The sequence below is a fragment of the Castor canadensis genome, chromosome 16 (assembly GCF_047511655.1).
Source record: "Castor canadensis chromosome 16, mCasCan1.hap1v2, whole genome shotgun sequence".
NCBI lineage: Eukaryota > Metazoa > Chordata > Mammalia > Rodentia > Castoridae > Castor > Castor canadensis.
The window spans coordinates 20,818,725-20,834,346 of record NC_133401.1 but is presented as its reverse complement, the minus strand read 5'-3'; the positions used below and the strand labels follow the sequence as shown (position 1 = coordinate 20,834,346).

General features: G+C 53.0%; 1 protein-coding gene across 1 annotated transcript; it reads right to left on the bottom strand.

Moving 5' to 3' along the window:
* Positions 1 to 5,721: 5,721 nt before the first annotated feature.
* Positions 5,722 to 13,785, bottom strand: Fut2 (fucosyltransferase 2 (H blood group)). Its single transcript, XM_020158040.2, has 2 exons — positions 13,692 to 13,785; positions 5,722 to 8,615 (listed from the first exon to the last, which is right to left on the bottom strand). Exon 2 carries the CDS (start codon positions 8,440 to 8,442, stop codon positions 7,591 to 7,593), a length of 852 nt encoding a protein of 283 aa, XP_020013629.1. The 5' UTR covers positions 8,443 to 8,615; positions 13,692 to 13,785; the 3' UTR covers positions 5,722 to 7,590.
* Positions 13,786 to 15,622: the final 1,837 nt, after the last annotated feature.

The following is a 15,622-nucleotide window of genomic DNA, read 5'->3' as shown; positions in this document are numbered from 1 at the left end:
CTGTAGTGCCTGCTTTGCAAGTGAGAAACTCTGAATTCAAATCCCAGTCCCACCCCAACCCCCCAAAAAAGCATTTATTTTGGCAGACAGACCCTCAGCTATCAATCATTCAGTCTGCACAATCATCCCATGGGGTAGACACTATCACACCGGGGAAACTGAAGCACAGAGAGGCAGAGTAACTTACCCAAGATCACACAGCCAGAAAGTAGAAGCTGGAATTTGACACCAGGCCGGCTGGGTCTTGGAAAATACCTGGCAAATATGAACTCTTCTCAGTTTCCCTTATTTGAAAAGATACTCTCAGGAAGTCACATCTTACCTCCACAAATGGTATCATGAAACACGAATGGTATCGTTTTGTGCCTATGACTGCCAAAGTCAAGGGCAAGATAGGTGAGGAATTTTACTTGGGAGGGACGAGGCAGGAGCCTCTAGGGCCCCAACAATCCCAACACTGAACGAGGACATTCACTGGGCAGTTATGAGTCTCCTTAAAAAAAAAAGGTCTCACTCACTGACCCCGGGTTTCTAAAAACAGGAAAATCAAGCTGCCTGTAGTGAATGGACACTGTGAAGAGGTGACAGCCAAGTCCAGAATATGGGACAAACAGCCTGCTTTCCCCAACCTGTCAGAGCCACTGACAAAAGAAACAGGGCAAGCCGGGCACGGTGGCTCATGCCTATAATCTTAGCTCCTTGGGAGACTGAGATTGGGAGGATGGTGGTTCAAAAGTAGACAGGGCAAGTAGATCATGAGACCCTATCTCCAAAAATAACCAGAGCAAAATGAACTGGAGGTGTGGCTGAAGGAGTAGAGCACCTGCTTTGCAAGTGTGAAGCCCCGAGTTCAAACCCCAGTCCCACCAAGAAAGAAGGAGGAGGAGAAGAAGAAACAGGGCAGTTTTATAGTTGTGCAAAACAGATGCTGGGCTTTGATATAAGAACTTCTCCCAGTCTGTGCAAATCTGCCACATCATCCAAAAGTCACAGATGGTCAGGTGTGGTGGTTCACGTCTATAATACCAGCTACTCAGGAGGCAGACATCAGGAAAACTGAGGTTTGAGGTCACCTTGGGCAAACTGTTAGCAAGAGCCATCTTAACCAGTGAACCAGGCATGTTAGCACACACCTGTCATCCCAACTATGTGGGAGGTGGAGGTAGGAGGATCGTTGTCCAGTCCAGTCCAGCCAAAAGCACAAGACCCTATCTGAAGAATAACTAAAGTAAAAAGGGCTGCAAGTGAGGCTCAAGTGGTACAGCACCTGCCTAGTAAGTGTGAGGCCCTGGGTTCAAACCCCAGTACTGCCAATAAAATAAAGTAAGACCCTGCCTCAAAAAAAAAAAAAAAAAGCAAATATTATATCATGTGCTTTTTTTTTTGCAGTACTGGGGTTTGAACTCAGGGCCTTCACCTTGAGCCACTTCACCAGCCTTTTTTGTGAAGGGTTTTTGAGATGGGGTCTTGTGGAACTATTTGCCTGGGCTTCTTCTAACTGTGGCCCTCCTGATCTTTGCCTCCTGAGTAGCTACGGTTACAGACGTGAGCCCAGCTGTATGCTTTTAAAGGTTTTCTTGTTTGTTTGTTTGTTTGAGAAATTTCTCTCCATGTTGTCCCAGTCAGCTGCAGCTTCTCTGTGTGCTCCAGGCTGGCCTTGAACTCAAGAGCCTCCTGCCTCTACCTCCTGAGTGCTGGGATTACAGCTGTGCGACCATACAGCTTTGTGTGAAATTTATCTCAATGAAAAAATGGCAAAATAAGTGTACTTGAGGACTGGCGCATGGCTCAAAGAGTAGAACACTTCAAGTGTGAGGCCCCAAGTTTGATTCCCAGTACCCAAAAAAGAGAATGAAAGAAAAAAAAAAGCTGAACTCTTAAGTAAGTGTGTATTTGAGCTCCCCTCCACCTGCCCCTCACCCCTACACAGCTTTCTGAATTCCTCCCTTCTTCCATGTCTGTTGCCCCTGGAGCTCTCCTGCCCCAGGGCAGGCAAAGGGACACTGTCCTCATCCAGGAGTCTCTGTCAAGACCCAATCCCCAGCATGGGGCCATGAATGTCTGCAAAGGGCCACATGGGATGAGTCGGCTTGGGGAGCACAGGTCCCTGAGACAGCAAGGCTGATCGACTGTGTCCTCATGGAGCATCTACATTAGAGATGGGGCGACAAGACCCAGAAAGCAAATGCACAAATAAGGAGGTACACCTCACGCCCTCTAAAAAAGACTGGTACAGAGGCTGAGAGACAAAACTGCAGAAAGCTTCCTAAAGAGGGTACCAGAGTGAACGTGGTGGTGCACACCTGTAATCCCAGCTACTCTGGAGACAGAGGCAGAAAGATCTGGAGTTTAAAAAAAAAAGGCTGGGAGCCAGTGTCTCCTGCCTGTAATCCTAGCTGCTCAGGAGGCAGAGATTAGGAGGATCTTGGTTTGAGGCCAGCTCAGGTAGAGTTCTTATTGTGTAGTACCAATTCTCCTCCCCCTCCAGGTGACTGTCACTGTCATTATCCCCATTAGATAGAGGAAGAAACAGACCCAGAAAGCCACATAGCCAGTAAGGTCTTTTGCTATGTAGCCCAGGCTGGCCTTGAACTTGTGACGCTTCTGCCTCAGCCTCCTGAGTGCTGGGATTACAAGCATGCCCCACCACACCAAGTGGTGGTGGTGAGGTCCTGCTTTAATGCTCAGAGAGGCACTGCCACTTGCCCAGAGCCACACAGCTACTGAGTGTGGGAAGCCCGTAGAACAGCTGGTGTGCAGGGCACGTGCACTTGACCATGGTGTGACACCCCAGTGCCCCAGCACCGCTGCAGAAAGAAGTCCCATCAGCAAATTCCGCTCCCCCCCCAACCCCCCACCCTGTTGACTCTCCTGAGTCAAGTTCAAAGGGGCAGAGAGGACCAGCCACCAACTAGTCCTCTTTTGGTTGGGCTCAACACTTGGGAATGAGCTGAGGGACCAGGACTCCAGCTGGATAGGTTTTCTTGAGGTCTAGGCAACAGGCGCAGGCAGGAGTTCCTTCTAGAACGATCGCCTTCCTGCCATCTCGCCAGGCCCTGAGGTTCCCAGACATCAGAAGCAGGGATGTTTCTGTCAGGTTCCTGCTGGCCACACCTATGTGACTGGGACAGTTTCCAGGAACTGAAGTTCACACTCTGACTCACCTGTGTCTCTTCGTGGCCATTTGTTTCATCTCCTGCCTGGAACACAGGACTTGGGCCAAGGCCAAGGGAAAACTTCAAATCTACCTTTTTTTTTTTTTTTTGCAGTACTGGGGTTTGAACTCAGGGCCTATACCTTGAGCCACTCCACCAGCCCTTTTTTTGTTAAGGTTTTTTAAAGATAGGTCTCACAAACTATTTATTTGCCCAGGCTGGCTTCAAACCGCAAGCCTCCTGATCTCTGCCTCCTAAGTAGCTGATTACAGGTGTGAGCCACCAGTGCCTGGCTAATTTTTGTTTGTTTTTAAGAACTGGGGATGGAACCCAGGTCCTTGGGCCTTCTAGGCAAGTGATCTACCACTTGAGCTAGGTCCCCAGCCCTCCCTTCTGCTTTCCTTTTTGTGCTGCTGAGGGTGGAGTTCAGAGCCCCCCCCCCCCCCCCCCCCCCCCCCCCCGCTAAGTACACGCTGTGCCCAAGCCCCACCCCCGCACCTCTAATGTGCCAGGTTCTCTCCTGCTCGGTGGCTGAATCATTGATGTACATTAAACACACAAGGGTGGGCACCCAGTACAAAGGAGGCTGAGGCAGGAGGAGCTCAAGTTTAAGGCCAACCTGGGCTACAAAGTAAGACCCTGTCTCAAAAAAATAATAATAATAATAATAAAATAAACCATAGCAGTGTAATAGAAACTGGGTGGCTGAGAACAGTAGAAAACTTTTTCTCTCACTTCTCAGAACTTAATCTCTTGCTGGACTCAGGTGCTTCTGCCAGTAATCCCAGCTACTCAGGAGGCAGAGATCAGGAGGATCTTGGCTCGAAGCCAACCTGGGGAACTAGTTTGTGAGACCCTATCTCAAAAATACCCATCACAAAGAAGGGCTGGTGGAGTGGCTCAAGGTGTAGGCCCTGAGTTCAAATTCCGGTACCACCAAAAAAAAAAAAGTTAATCTTTGTCTCTGTCCTTCAGTGATATTTGCCCCTTGCATGTCCCTGGTCCTAATAGATTAAGGGCCACTCCAGAATGACCTCATCTTGATTACAACTGCTGCCACTAATTTCCAAATAAGGTCTGCCATCTCAGGTCCTGGGGGGGTTAGGACTTCCACAGGGGAATCGGAGAGGGGACACGACTTCACACACACACACACACACACACACACACACACACACGCAGGTACTGGCTCCATGCTGTCTGAAGAGCCAGGCACGAGAACTTGGGCTTCAGGGACCAGAAGCAGTGACTGCCCTGCAGGGCTTCCTTTCCTCCTGTCTGCCAAGGGACAGGGCATCTCTGAGCACCTGGCTTTGGAGCTCATAAATCCAGTAAAGAGCTCAGTAAATACCTGTTGAGTGAATTGAGTGCAATTTACTGTTGGCACCTTGCTAACGTCCACTCTTCACTTCCTTTTCCAAGTAAGGCACAGCAAACACAGCACAACACTGGGTGCCCTTTGCGTTTGGATCCCACAGGGTAAAATACAAGTCACACAGCCCCATCCGGACCCCGGGAGCCAGTGTGGGCCACGGAAGCATGTCTGCATTGTTCTTTGGGAACCAACAAGTCCTCGTGATGCTAAGCGGGCAAGGAATTAAGCTGGTGACCGACGCTGGAAAAATGTCCACCCAGGAGGGGGTTTATACTATACCGAATGCTGGTGGCAGTGCCAGGGGCCCCCTGGGAGAGGGGCTCGTGTTGGGCAGCCTCAGGTAGGAGGACAAATTTAACAGGATGGGTGGGACGTGGGGAAGCCAGTGGCTGTGGGGAGCTGTGACCATTGCTAGGAAAATAAGCACCCCAACTTTAATGTCCTCCCAGTTTCTGGACTGGGCTCCATCGATCCAAGCCAGTGGGAAGCCGGATGTCCCTGGATACCCTAAGTCAGCCTCTGGGCAGGGGGCAGACATCAGTTGGATCAAGGTTTGAAACCAGCCCAGGCAAATGGTTCTGGAGACCCTATCTCAGAAAAGCCCATCACGAGTTGAGCGCAGGTGGTTCAGATCAGGAGGATCTTGAGTTCTTGAGACCTTATCTCGAAAAATAAAAACTATCACAAGAAGGGCTGGTGGAGTGGCTCAAGTTGTAGGTCCTGAGTTCAAACCTCAGTACTTCAAAAAAAAAAAAAGAAAAAGTCAGTGAGACCCTCACCCCCGTCTCAAAGAACAAGCCAAGCTTGGTGAAGCACACCTGTGATCCCAGCTATGAGGGAGTAGAGGTGGGAGGAGCTCCATCTGAGATCCTTTCTAAAAAGCAAAAACACTAAAAGCAAAAGGGCTGGTGGAGTGGCTCAAGTGGGAGAGCACCTGCCTCAAAAGTGTGAGGTCCTGAGTTCCGGCCCCTCCCATAAGGCAGTGGGCTGCTCTTTGTGATCAGTAGGACACTGCGGATGTGACAGTGTGGGACTTCAGAGGCCAGGTGGAGGAGAGCAAAAAGTTGCCACCATATCTTGGGTCTCTCTTGGGAGGAGTCCAGCTGTCACATTGTGAGGACCCTCCAGCATCCCACCGAGGCTCATGGACCAGAGCAAACTGTGGTCGGGGGATGCCAGCAGCTGAGAGGACAAGAGGACAGTGATTTTACCTGTTACCCAACACAGAACCCTGCAGCTCAGCCCCTTCCCAAGGCCCAGCCACAGACTGTGAGAGGGAACACGTGGTGTTGCAGGAATCTCGAACAGAGACACGGGACACTGAGGCAGTAGGAAGCAATGATTTATTGTGCCGGATTCACATGCAAAGGCTGAGCCCCGAGAACCAAGGGGTCTCACCTTACAGACCCTTGCAAGCAAGTTCCAGAAGCAAAAAGCAAAGTCTAACCTATATGTGGTTGCATGCAACAGTGTTGGCTACTTCACCCCCCCAAGTGTTGTGTGACCTTCTTCACATTTAGATTCTTTAAGTTTTATCTCTCTGCTATGCCATCCCTTCCCTGCCCCCTGCTACATTATCAGAACACAGGCTTGTCTGCTAGTTTTCTGGTCCTCCTCCCTGCTACAGTGCTGGTTATCTCTTTAAGCCACCAACTCTCAGGGTGATCTTATGGGGTAAGAGAGAGCTAACGAAGTGCCCCAGTCCTGGACTTTTTCTTTCTTTTTTCTGAGGTACTGGGGATTGAACTTTGGGCCTCCTGCTTGCTAGACAGGAACTCTCACCATGTGAACTACACCCCCAGGCCTTTTTGTTTGAGTTTGCTTTTATATAGGGTCTCTTTTATGCCTGGGCTTAGATCCTCCTATTTACATATTCCTGTGTAGCTGGGATGACAAGTGTGCAACACCAAGCAAGGCTTATTGGTTGGGATGGGGTCTTAAGCCTCACTACCTCAAACAACAACAAACAAAACAAAAACATAAAGAAATTCACATACACATGCACACAGAGGGAAGCAGGCCTGTTGCCAATCTTCCTGATCTCTGCCTTTTGAATATCTGGGATTACAGCTGTGACCTACCTTGCTTGGCCAGAACCTTCTTTCTTTATAAGCTTCCAGCCCTGTAGTGCTCAGTTACAGCAGCAGAAAATAGACCCAGTCATCCAACTTGAGGAGTCTCAAGCAGTGCTAGGTAGGAGGTGACTCTTGTCAGGCACTGTCTACAAAGACTATGAATGGGCTGTGTGGACACATGTGCTCTTGGATTTCTGTGGCTGAAGACTGTTTTCGGGTCCTGCCATTTCCTACCCCAGGGGAGCCTGCAGGAGACCCTGTCTTCCTCTGTGGGGAGGATGCCTGCTCGCCACAGGCATTTCTGAAAGACCTGTCCCTTCTGACCCATTCTCCCTCAAATTCCCTCATAACAAGTTTGCTAATTCCAGACCTGAGCTGCCCTGAACCCTGGCCACAGCACAGGATTTATTGGCAGCCCTCCTGAGAGGCAAGTGGAAATCATGTGGACTTCATCACTGGTGATTTGAGGAAGGAGTGGGCAAAGACCCGTTTCCACATCAAAGCACTCCAAGTACCCAGCGCGGCGCCCACAGAGCAGTCCACACTGCCCAGCGTTTACAGGGCACCTGCTGCACATGAACTTGTCCAGCTCTCATGCTTTGCAGCTGAGGTCATGCAGCTTGTAGGTGGCACATGAAGGCACCAAGAGGTAAAGCCATTTATTTGAGGTCACTCAATTAGATAAGGTTGGATTCAAAACCCATGTGGAGGGCCCGGCAGGGTGGTGCACTTCTGTAATCCCAGCTACTCATGAGGTAGAGGAGGCTGAGGTCCTAGGCCAGCCTGGGCAAAACCTCAAGACCCTATCAAAAACGAACTAAAGCAAAAAGTGCTGGTGGAGTGGCTCAAGTGGCAGAGTGCCTGCATAGCAAGTAGGAGGCCGACTTCAAACCCTAGTAGCAACAAACACACAAAACCCATGTGGGATCCAGTTTGCACCCTGCACCCCATAGACACTGCCTTTCAGGGTTCAGAAGGTGCAGGACTAGAGGCCGTGCTGTTGGGCCTGTCCGAGGTCAGCAGCGATCCCTACCCAGTGGGGCAGGAAGGCCGCTTGGGGCTTAAAGACATCTTGGAAGGGGGAGCCAGGCAGGGTGAAGTTGGCCAGGTAGACAGTGTCCCCACCTGCGAGGTAGGCGGCCCAGATGCCAAAGGTGCCCACGGTGATGACACTGTGGTTGCACTGTACGAGAAGTGCAAAGTCCTTCCTGGGGGAGCCTTGAAGGCCACTGCCAGCAAACACCACGTCCCCCCGGGAGGCGTCGATGTTCTCCCGACACCAGGCCATACCATCGCTGGTGACCACGAACACCGGGGAGTGGTAGCGAGCCCGGAACCGGTCCAGAGCCTGCTCCAGGTAGCCCCGATCGGCCACCACCCCTTTCCACACCTGAGGCATGACGCGGACGTAGTCCCCACGGCGCACGTGGACCCCCACAAAGGTGCCCGGCCGGCTCCCGTTCACCCGCAGGCCCCGCAGGAACGCCTGGGCCTCCTCGCGCACGTGCTCGTGCAGGCTGAACTCCTGCAGGATCTGGGGGCGCAGGTGGTGGTAGAAGGTCCAGGAGCACGGGTACCCCGTGAGGCGCACGTAGCGGCCCCGGATGTGGCGATAGCGTTCCTCCATCCAGTCGTTCAGGTGGTAGTTCTGCCACGGGATCCCGCGGGCCGTGGTGCTGTGCAGCACGGGGAGCGTGATCCTGAATATGGGGGCCAGCGTGTCGTGCATCTGGGCGGGGATGAAGGCGGGGCGCCCGTTCATCTTGGCCAGGGCGTACAGCGTGGCGTACTCGCCCATCTGGTTCCCCAGGCGCCCGATGGCATTGATGGTGAACATGCCTTCCCTGGGGAGGTGCCGGGGGTCCAGGACCACGCGGGCCGCGTAGGCCCAGGGCCCGGGCACCAGAGCCAGGCGCCGGTGACAGTGGAAGACGGTGGACACCACGAAGATGATAAAAAGGAAGTAGAAAGTGGAGACAGGTGGGCAGGTGGCCCTGCATCTCCTGATGGCTGTGGGAGGAAAGAGGCCAGTCAGGAGGGATGGCTGGGGGTGGGGGGGTTAATGACTCTCAGTCACCGCCCCCCAGCTGATGGATTTGCTTAATCCATGCATCTATGCAGTATGCTCCCCAGGAGGCCAGAGGAGTGAGGCCACTCCAGGGCTCCTTCTGCCTGGCCCTGAGACCCAGCCCCACCCCTTTCTAGGGTTGTGTGATGACATCAAGTTACTGCACCTCTCTGAATGTGTCTTCTCACCTGCTAACCCCAGATGATTAGGCCCACCCATTTGAAAATGTGTATATAGTCAACCAGATTTTACCTACAATTGGCCATTTCTACAGCCCACTTTAACGACTGTGGGGTTTTGTGAAAGTTCAAGGTGATCAGGTGGTCATAACCTAAGAACAAGTGTGGTCTGAAACTGTGAAATGGAAAATTCCATAAACAATCCATCGGTTTTAAAAATTTGTGCTGTTCTGAGTGAAATCTTTTACCATCCCACTCTGGCAATCATCTGTGTCCAATGTGTCCACACTGTATATGCTACCCGCCCATCAGTCACTCAGTATCTGTGTTGTTGTCAGATCAGCCGTCGTGACGCTGCAATGCTGTGTTCAATTAGCCCTTACTCCACTTAATAATGGTTCCACAGTGCAAGAACGGTGGTGCTGGTGATTCAGACCTGCCAAAGAGAAGCCATAAAGGGCTTCCTCTAAGTGCAAAAGTTAAACTACCTACCATAAGACGTGTTGAGGGGAAGAGAAGCCACAGTTACACAACTTATTCTAATATATTGTTGTAACTGTTGTATTGTATTAATTAGTTATCTCTTATGTGTCTAATTTATAAACTCCAAAAGTATTTATGTATGTGAAAAAAATCAGCACCAGGCTGGGCACTAGCTGTGGTTTTAGGCCACCACGTGGGGACTCTGGTAATTCTAACATTCTTCTGACAGTGCCCAGCACACAGGAAACTGTCAGTGTCGTGAGAGAAATGGTTCCCATGTATCTGCTGCACACGAGGTGTGACTAGAGGCCAGCAAGCAAGGGAGAACAAATGACACGAGAATCCTCGTCCCCTCTGATGGGCGCAGTGTGACGGAGGCCGGCTGAGAGCCCGGGCTGTGGTCACAGGTTTACTCTGCCTCGTGCTGGCTGCATAATTCAGCTTATATAACCCCCATGCCTCAGTCTCTGTCTCTGTCAAATGGGATTAGTCACAGCACCCTCCATGGTTGGGTGCCGAGTGTCTTGTTGCCATCAGTGTGACAGATCCCAGCTGCCCACATCATCCCTGACCCTTCTTCATCTGGGAAGGCCCATGCCTGCCTTGACCTCAAATACGGCAAGAATGACACAGTACCTGCTTGTGGGCCAGGAGTTAGGACTAGCACTTGCCACTTCTGCCTCTGGAACATTCTCTGTGATACCAGTCAATCTGTGTGGCTTTAGCTTTTATGTGCAGCTCTGCGGTGAGCAGTCCCTCCTCTTTTTTTTTGGTAATGGCTTTATTTATTTATTTATTTTTGTAGTACTGGGGCTTGAACTTAGGGCCTTCACCTTGAGCCACTCTACTAGCCCTTTTTTTTGTTGGATTTTTTTCGAGATAGGGTCTCATTGAACTATTTGCCCAGGCTGGCTTTGAACTGAGATCCTCCTGATCTCTGCCTCCTGAGTAGCTAGGATTACAAGCATGAGTGACTGGCGCCCAGCTGGTAATGATTTTATTGAGTTAAATCACACTCCTTACAATTGGCTCACGATTGAAAATTTCTTTTTTGTTGTTGGTACTGGGGTTTGAACTCAGGGCTTTGTGCTCGCAAAGCAGATGCTCTACTGTTTGAACCACATCTCCAGTCTATTTTGCTCTGGGTATTTTTAGTTTTATTTTGGCGGTACTGGGGCTTGAACTCAGGGCCTCACGCTTGCTGGGCAGGCACTCTACCACTTGAGCCACTCCACCAGCCCTTTTATGCTTTAATTATTTTTCAGGTAGCATCTCCTGTTTTTTCCCTCAGACCACAGACCTTCCTACCTCTGCCTCCTGAGCAGAGGGATCACAGATCTGTGCCACCAAGCCCTGCTTGAAGTTCTTACTAAATGCTGAGTTTTCGCTGTGCACTGTGCCCCCTCAGCTGGTCTCTGTCACCTTCTCTCTGGGTCTCAGGCGCCCCCCTAGTGGCTGTAACTCAGCTTCAACAAGCAGGAAGCCCTGAGGAGCAGAGCCAGTGGAGGCCCGCTCTCCCTGTTCTGCCCTGCTCTGCAATCCCTTTCCTGAACTATTCACGCGGGGCACCCCCAGGCTTTGCTGTGGAAACAACAGCATGCTTGATAAGGGGGTCCCCACCTGCCACCACCCTGCAAAGGTGCAAAACACACAAGGCTCAGGAAAATGTGTGCCCCACAGTTCATGTCAGAGGCCAGGGCCTGTCCTCGGTCATTTTCTCCTGTGACGTCCCCTTTCTCATGAGGTGGGTACATTTTTAACCCCCATTTAGACATGAAGAAAACAAGGCCCAGAGAGGTGAAGAAAGCTGCTTTAGAAGCTGGGTATGGGCCAGGGCTTGGAATCCACCATCCTCCTGCTTCAGCTTCCTGCCTTCGCCTCCTGAGTGCTGGGATTAGAGATGTGCCCCACGATACTCAGCTTGATTTTTATTTTTAAAACTTTTAGCCAAACTTGGTGGTACCAGACTGTAACCCAGGCACTTGGGAGGCTGGGCTACACAGTGAAACTGTCTTTAAAAAAAAAAAAAAAAAAGCTGGGCACCAGCAGTGCATGCCTGTAATCCCAGCTACTCAGGAAGCAGAGATCAGGAGGATCAAGGTTCAAAGCCAGTCCTGACAAATAGTTTGCAAGGCCCTATAAAAAAAAACCTATCACAAAAGAGGCTGGTGGAGTGGCTCAAGGTGTAGGCCCTGAGTTCAAACCCCAACACCACAAAAAAAAAAAAAAAAAAAAAAAAGAAACTGGCATGGTACTGCCCACCGTAATCCCTGTTAACCCAAGTTTGAGGCCAGCCTGGGAAAAATTCATGAGACTCTCAAAACCTAAAAAATACAAAAAGGGCTGGGGGCATGGCAAGAACCCAGTGTTAACAACAAAGCTGCTTTAGGCTCAACTCAGGAGCGTGTGCGACCTCAGGTGTGTCCTAAGGGAAGGATGGTCACCATTCCTACTCAGAGGCCCCATTCTGTATGCAGTTTGATGTCATTTCTGGGTCCTGGTGCCTCAAGGGCATCGGGCCTGAGCGCACCAGAGAGCTAGCTCCTGCAGGCCCCGCCCTCCCGGGCCCTGTTGATAGGCAGCCGGTAGTGGTGGCCATAAGAGGAGACGGAAGTTATTTTATTTTAGTAAATATTTAACCAGCCAGACTCTGCCGGCTGGCCCCTCCCATCTTGTAGATGGAGCCAAGGAACTCCCGGCGTCTGTTTCCTCTTAAGATGTTAAGGAGTTGCAAAGATCCTTGGATGGGTGGAGGGATATTCGCATCCAGGAAAGGGCCTTCTAAAGAACACCTGTTGTCTCTCTGACTTGGGTGGGTTGTGGGTGTGATTAGGGAGGGTGACCCCCACCCTCGTTTTGTCACCCAGAGCCACCCAGAGCCATTATCTTTGACCCTGTGTATTTATTTCCCCACCTCTCCAATATAAAACTAGGAGTTGGGGACCAGCATCTTGCGTCTTTGCTCCTATTCCCTGCGTGGGAAACAGGAAATGCTTCTCCCCTGCATCCCATTCCTCTCCTAATAAATTTTACTGTTACTTTTACTAAATCTTTGCATCTTGCCTGAATTCTTCTCCAGCGGACTCAAGAACCAAGGTAATTTTCAGGACCATTTTTTTTTCTAGTAACACTGAGAGGGTGAATGCCCCACCGGGGAGTCCCACCCCATGTCTCCTTCTAGCTGGTTCCTTGTGGGGCTCTGACCCGCCCCAGGGAGCTGCCAGGGGTGCAAATTGCCTGGGGCCACTCCAGCTAGCAGACAAACTGAGGAAGAAAAGTCCCTCCAGGGGACAGGAACTTAGGGACTTCTGGTCCCACCAGCAGCGAGGAAAATGCAGTGAGATCCTCACCGTGCCCCAGCAGAACCCGCCTTCACAACACAATGCCTCAGCCTGCAGGGTGCTGCCTTCAGGTCTCAGTCCCATCAGCCCCTCACCGTCCCCCAGAGACACACAGCACCCCACCCTGCCCTGCCACCAAGCACCTGACCCCTTTCTCACAGCCTCACATCCCTAGAAAGTGCTGACCTGGGCCAGGGCTCGGGGCCCTTGAGTGGGTCTCCACTCAAGGGTGGCTGGTGGGCAGGAAGCTCGGTGAGGACCTGCTGAGTCCACTAGCGCCATGAATCTTGCAATATGTCATCCTGTCACTTGCACACACACCACCTCCCCCCACCCCTGTCCCCATATGTCCCTCTCTGATGTGGGGGAGGTCTTGGCCCCAGTCCCTTTGTCTTGTAGCTAACTCCTCATGGCTTTTAGAATAAACACCCGACTTTTAAATCCTGATGTCCCTGTCCTTACTCCTGCTGAATTCTGGACCTGAGGGCCACCTGGAACCACAGTCACGACTGCCTGCCACCTCCAGAGCAGAAGGTTCCTGAGCGCCCTCTGGTCAGCTCACACTATGCCACCGTGGGCACGAAAGCAGTGAATCGCCCCGGCCTTCGGCAGCCCCGGTAGTCTCCTCTGGTCACTAGTACTCCATGGTAAGGCGACACTACCACGAGAATTTCAAATGAAAGCCGGGGCTGCCTTTGAGCTCCGCCCCGCCCCATGCTCCTTGGGGTCCTTGCTTTCTCCGTGGCCCCAGAGCCCTGGGTCTGGGGTGTTCTCCCTCCTCCCCTGCCCACCTCTCCCTCAGCCAGCAACGAGTTTCTCTGAGGCTGGTGGCAGAATTCTCAAAGCAAAGACCCACCTTGGTGTGAGTAGCTGTGCACCGATCGCAGACCACCACCAGTTACCACAGCACAGGCTGCGCTGCACCCTTGGGAACCAGAGCACGTGGAGCAAAGCAAGGACCCCTGTCCCGAGCCCCACTGTGCAGGGAGCCCCACCATGCAACCTGCTTTCCTACCTGCCTGGAGCCTCCTGGGCCAGCCTGCTCTCACTGGCCTGTTGAGGGCGACGGCCCTCCCATCCCACACAGTCCCGGGTGGTATGGCTGGCAGGGGTCCCTGCGGGGAAAGAGTGGCTGTGTTGGCGAGGGGGCTGGGGCGGTGGGGGGGGGGGAGGTGGTGTTGGATTCTGCAGGCTCTGCTCTGAGCTCCCGCCCAGAACCCCCACTAGCCTGGGCCTGAGAGCAGCCACTTTCACTCCCTCCTGAGAGCCCACTGCAGCATGGGTTCCTGCTCCAGTGGGAGGAGCACATGTGGGGACCTGGGGACCTGGGGACGACTGCAGCACGCTCTTCTCTGTGCAGGTTTGGCCAGTGCCAGGGACTACAGGCCTGGGTGTGTGTGTTGGGGTGGGTGGGGGAGTGCATGCCAAGAGTGGGGGAAGGAGGCCTGGGTCCCAACCCCTCCTGCCCAGGCCAGGCCAACCTGGGTCTGCGGAGCCTGGCTGGACCCGCTCCTGAGTGGTGGGGTGGCTACAGGCCCAGAAGTCACCGAGGCTCTGCAGTGGGCAGGGACTATTTTCTGGGTCTCCTAGACACATTGGGAGATGCATGGCCTGGTTCCCAAAGGTGCTAAGGTCCACAAGGTAGAGCCCCTTGAACTACCCAGAGAGCCATGCGCTTCTGTAGGGGCTGGCCCAAGGCCTGCCACATGGGCATAAAATGGTGCCAGGTTTGGGGGCGGAGTGGGTGGTAAGGGAGGGGGTGGGGGCAGGGGGGAGAAATGAACCAAGCCTTGTATGCACATATGAATAATAAAAGAAAAAGGAAAAAAAAATGGTGCCAGGCTCCTGAAGGCACAGGGCCAGCTCAGTGGTCTGCACATAGTGACAGCAGCGGGGCACAGGAGACCGTGTGGACACCTGCCCAGGATGCCCCCAGGCTATAAGCCTGGGTGAAGATTGGGACGCAGAGACCAGAAAGGCCCAGTCCTGAATGTGCCCTCACTGGGGGCTGCCAGCTGGGAAGGGAAGATGGGAGATAGCTGAAGCCTGCATCCTGGGCTCTTGCCATCCCCTGGGGTCTGGGTTTCTGGTCCCCTGGGGCACCCTGGCATTTGGCACAGCCCTGTCCCTCCCTCCTCCCTTCCCGCCGCCCCTCTCTCATTACTACCCCAACATCTGCTCCCCCATCTGCTCTGGTGACCTGAGGAATGGAAGGGCACTACAGGGACTCTGGTCTCTGGGCCCTGAGGCCAGGGTGGCAGGTGGGGCTGAGATGATCAGAAGGTCCCCATGCCCTGAGTCCTAATGGGCACCCAGGCTTCCACCTTCCCAGTCAACCAGAATGCTGCTATCCCACCAACAGTGACCATGGCTTCCAGTCCCTGGGCCCAATCCTGTCTCTGGTGCTGCTATTTGGCTTTGCCCCTGGGTGGGAAAGGGTTAAGGAAGAGGACTGGGGTGGGTGGCAGGGAGGCTGGGCTGTTGGTGATAATCCCCCTCCGTGCCCAGGGTGTGGAGAACAAGGTTAGGGCCCCACGTGGGAAAGGGCCTTGCTCTGATCCCCGTGGGCCAGGGCTATAGCCTCCACTTCAGATCTCCTGTCCCGGACCTGCAGGCTGCCTGCTGTCCTCCAGGCTGCCTGCTCTTGGGCCGCCCCTGCTTTCCCCTCCCAGCCCCCACGTCCCCCAGCTTCCTGCTGACTCTGCTGCCTGGCCCCACTGTCTCTGGCATGCAGCCTCCACCCATCCTCAGCAGCCCCTGTCCATCTCCCTGCTCCCTTCTCTGCCTCTGTCCCTTTCTCCAGTTCTTTGTTACTGAGTCCTCATCTTTCTAGCCGAGCCCCGCTCCCCATCTTGCCCTTGTTTGTCTCTGGGTGTCTCTGGGTCTCCGCATCTGTTGGCCTTGCGTCCCTCTGCCCACCCCCTCGCCCTTGCCCAGGGCCGCCGC

Excerpts from the sequence above, each read along its gene's own strand:
- Fut2 (XM_020158040.2), bottom strand. The coding sequence starts at position 8,442 with ATGTTCACCATCAATGCCATCGGGCGCCTGGGGAACCAGATGGGCGAG.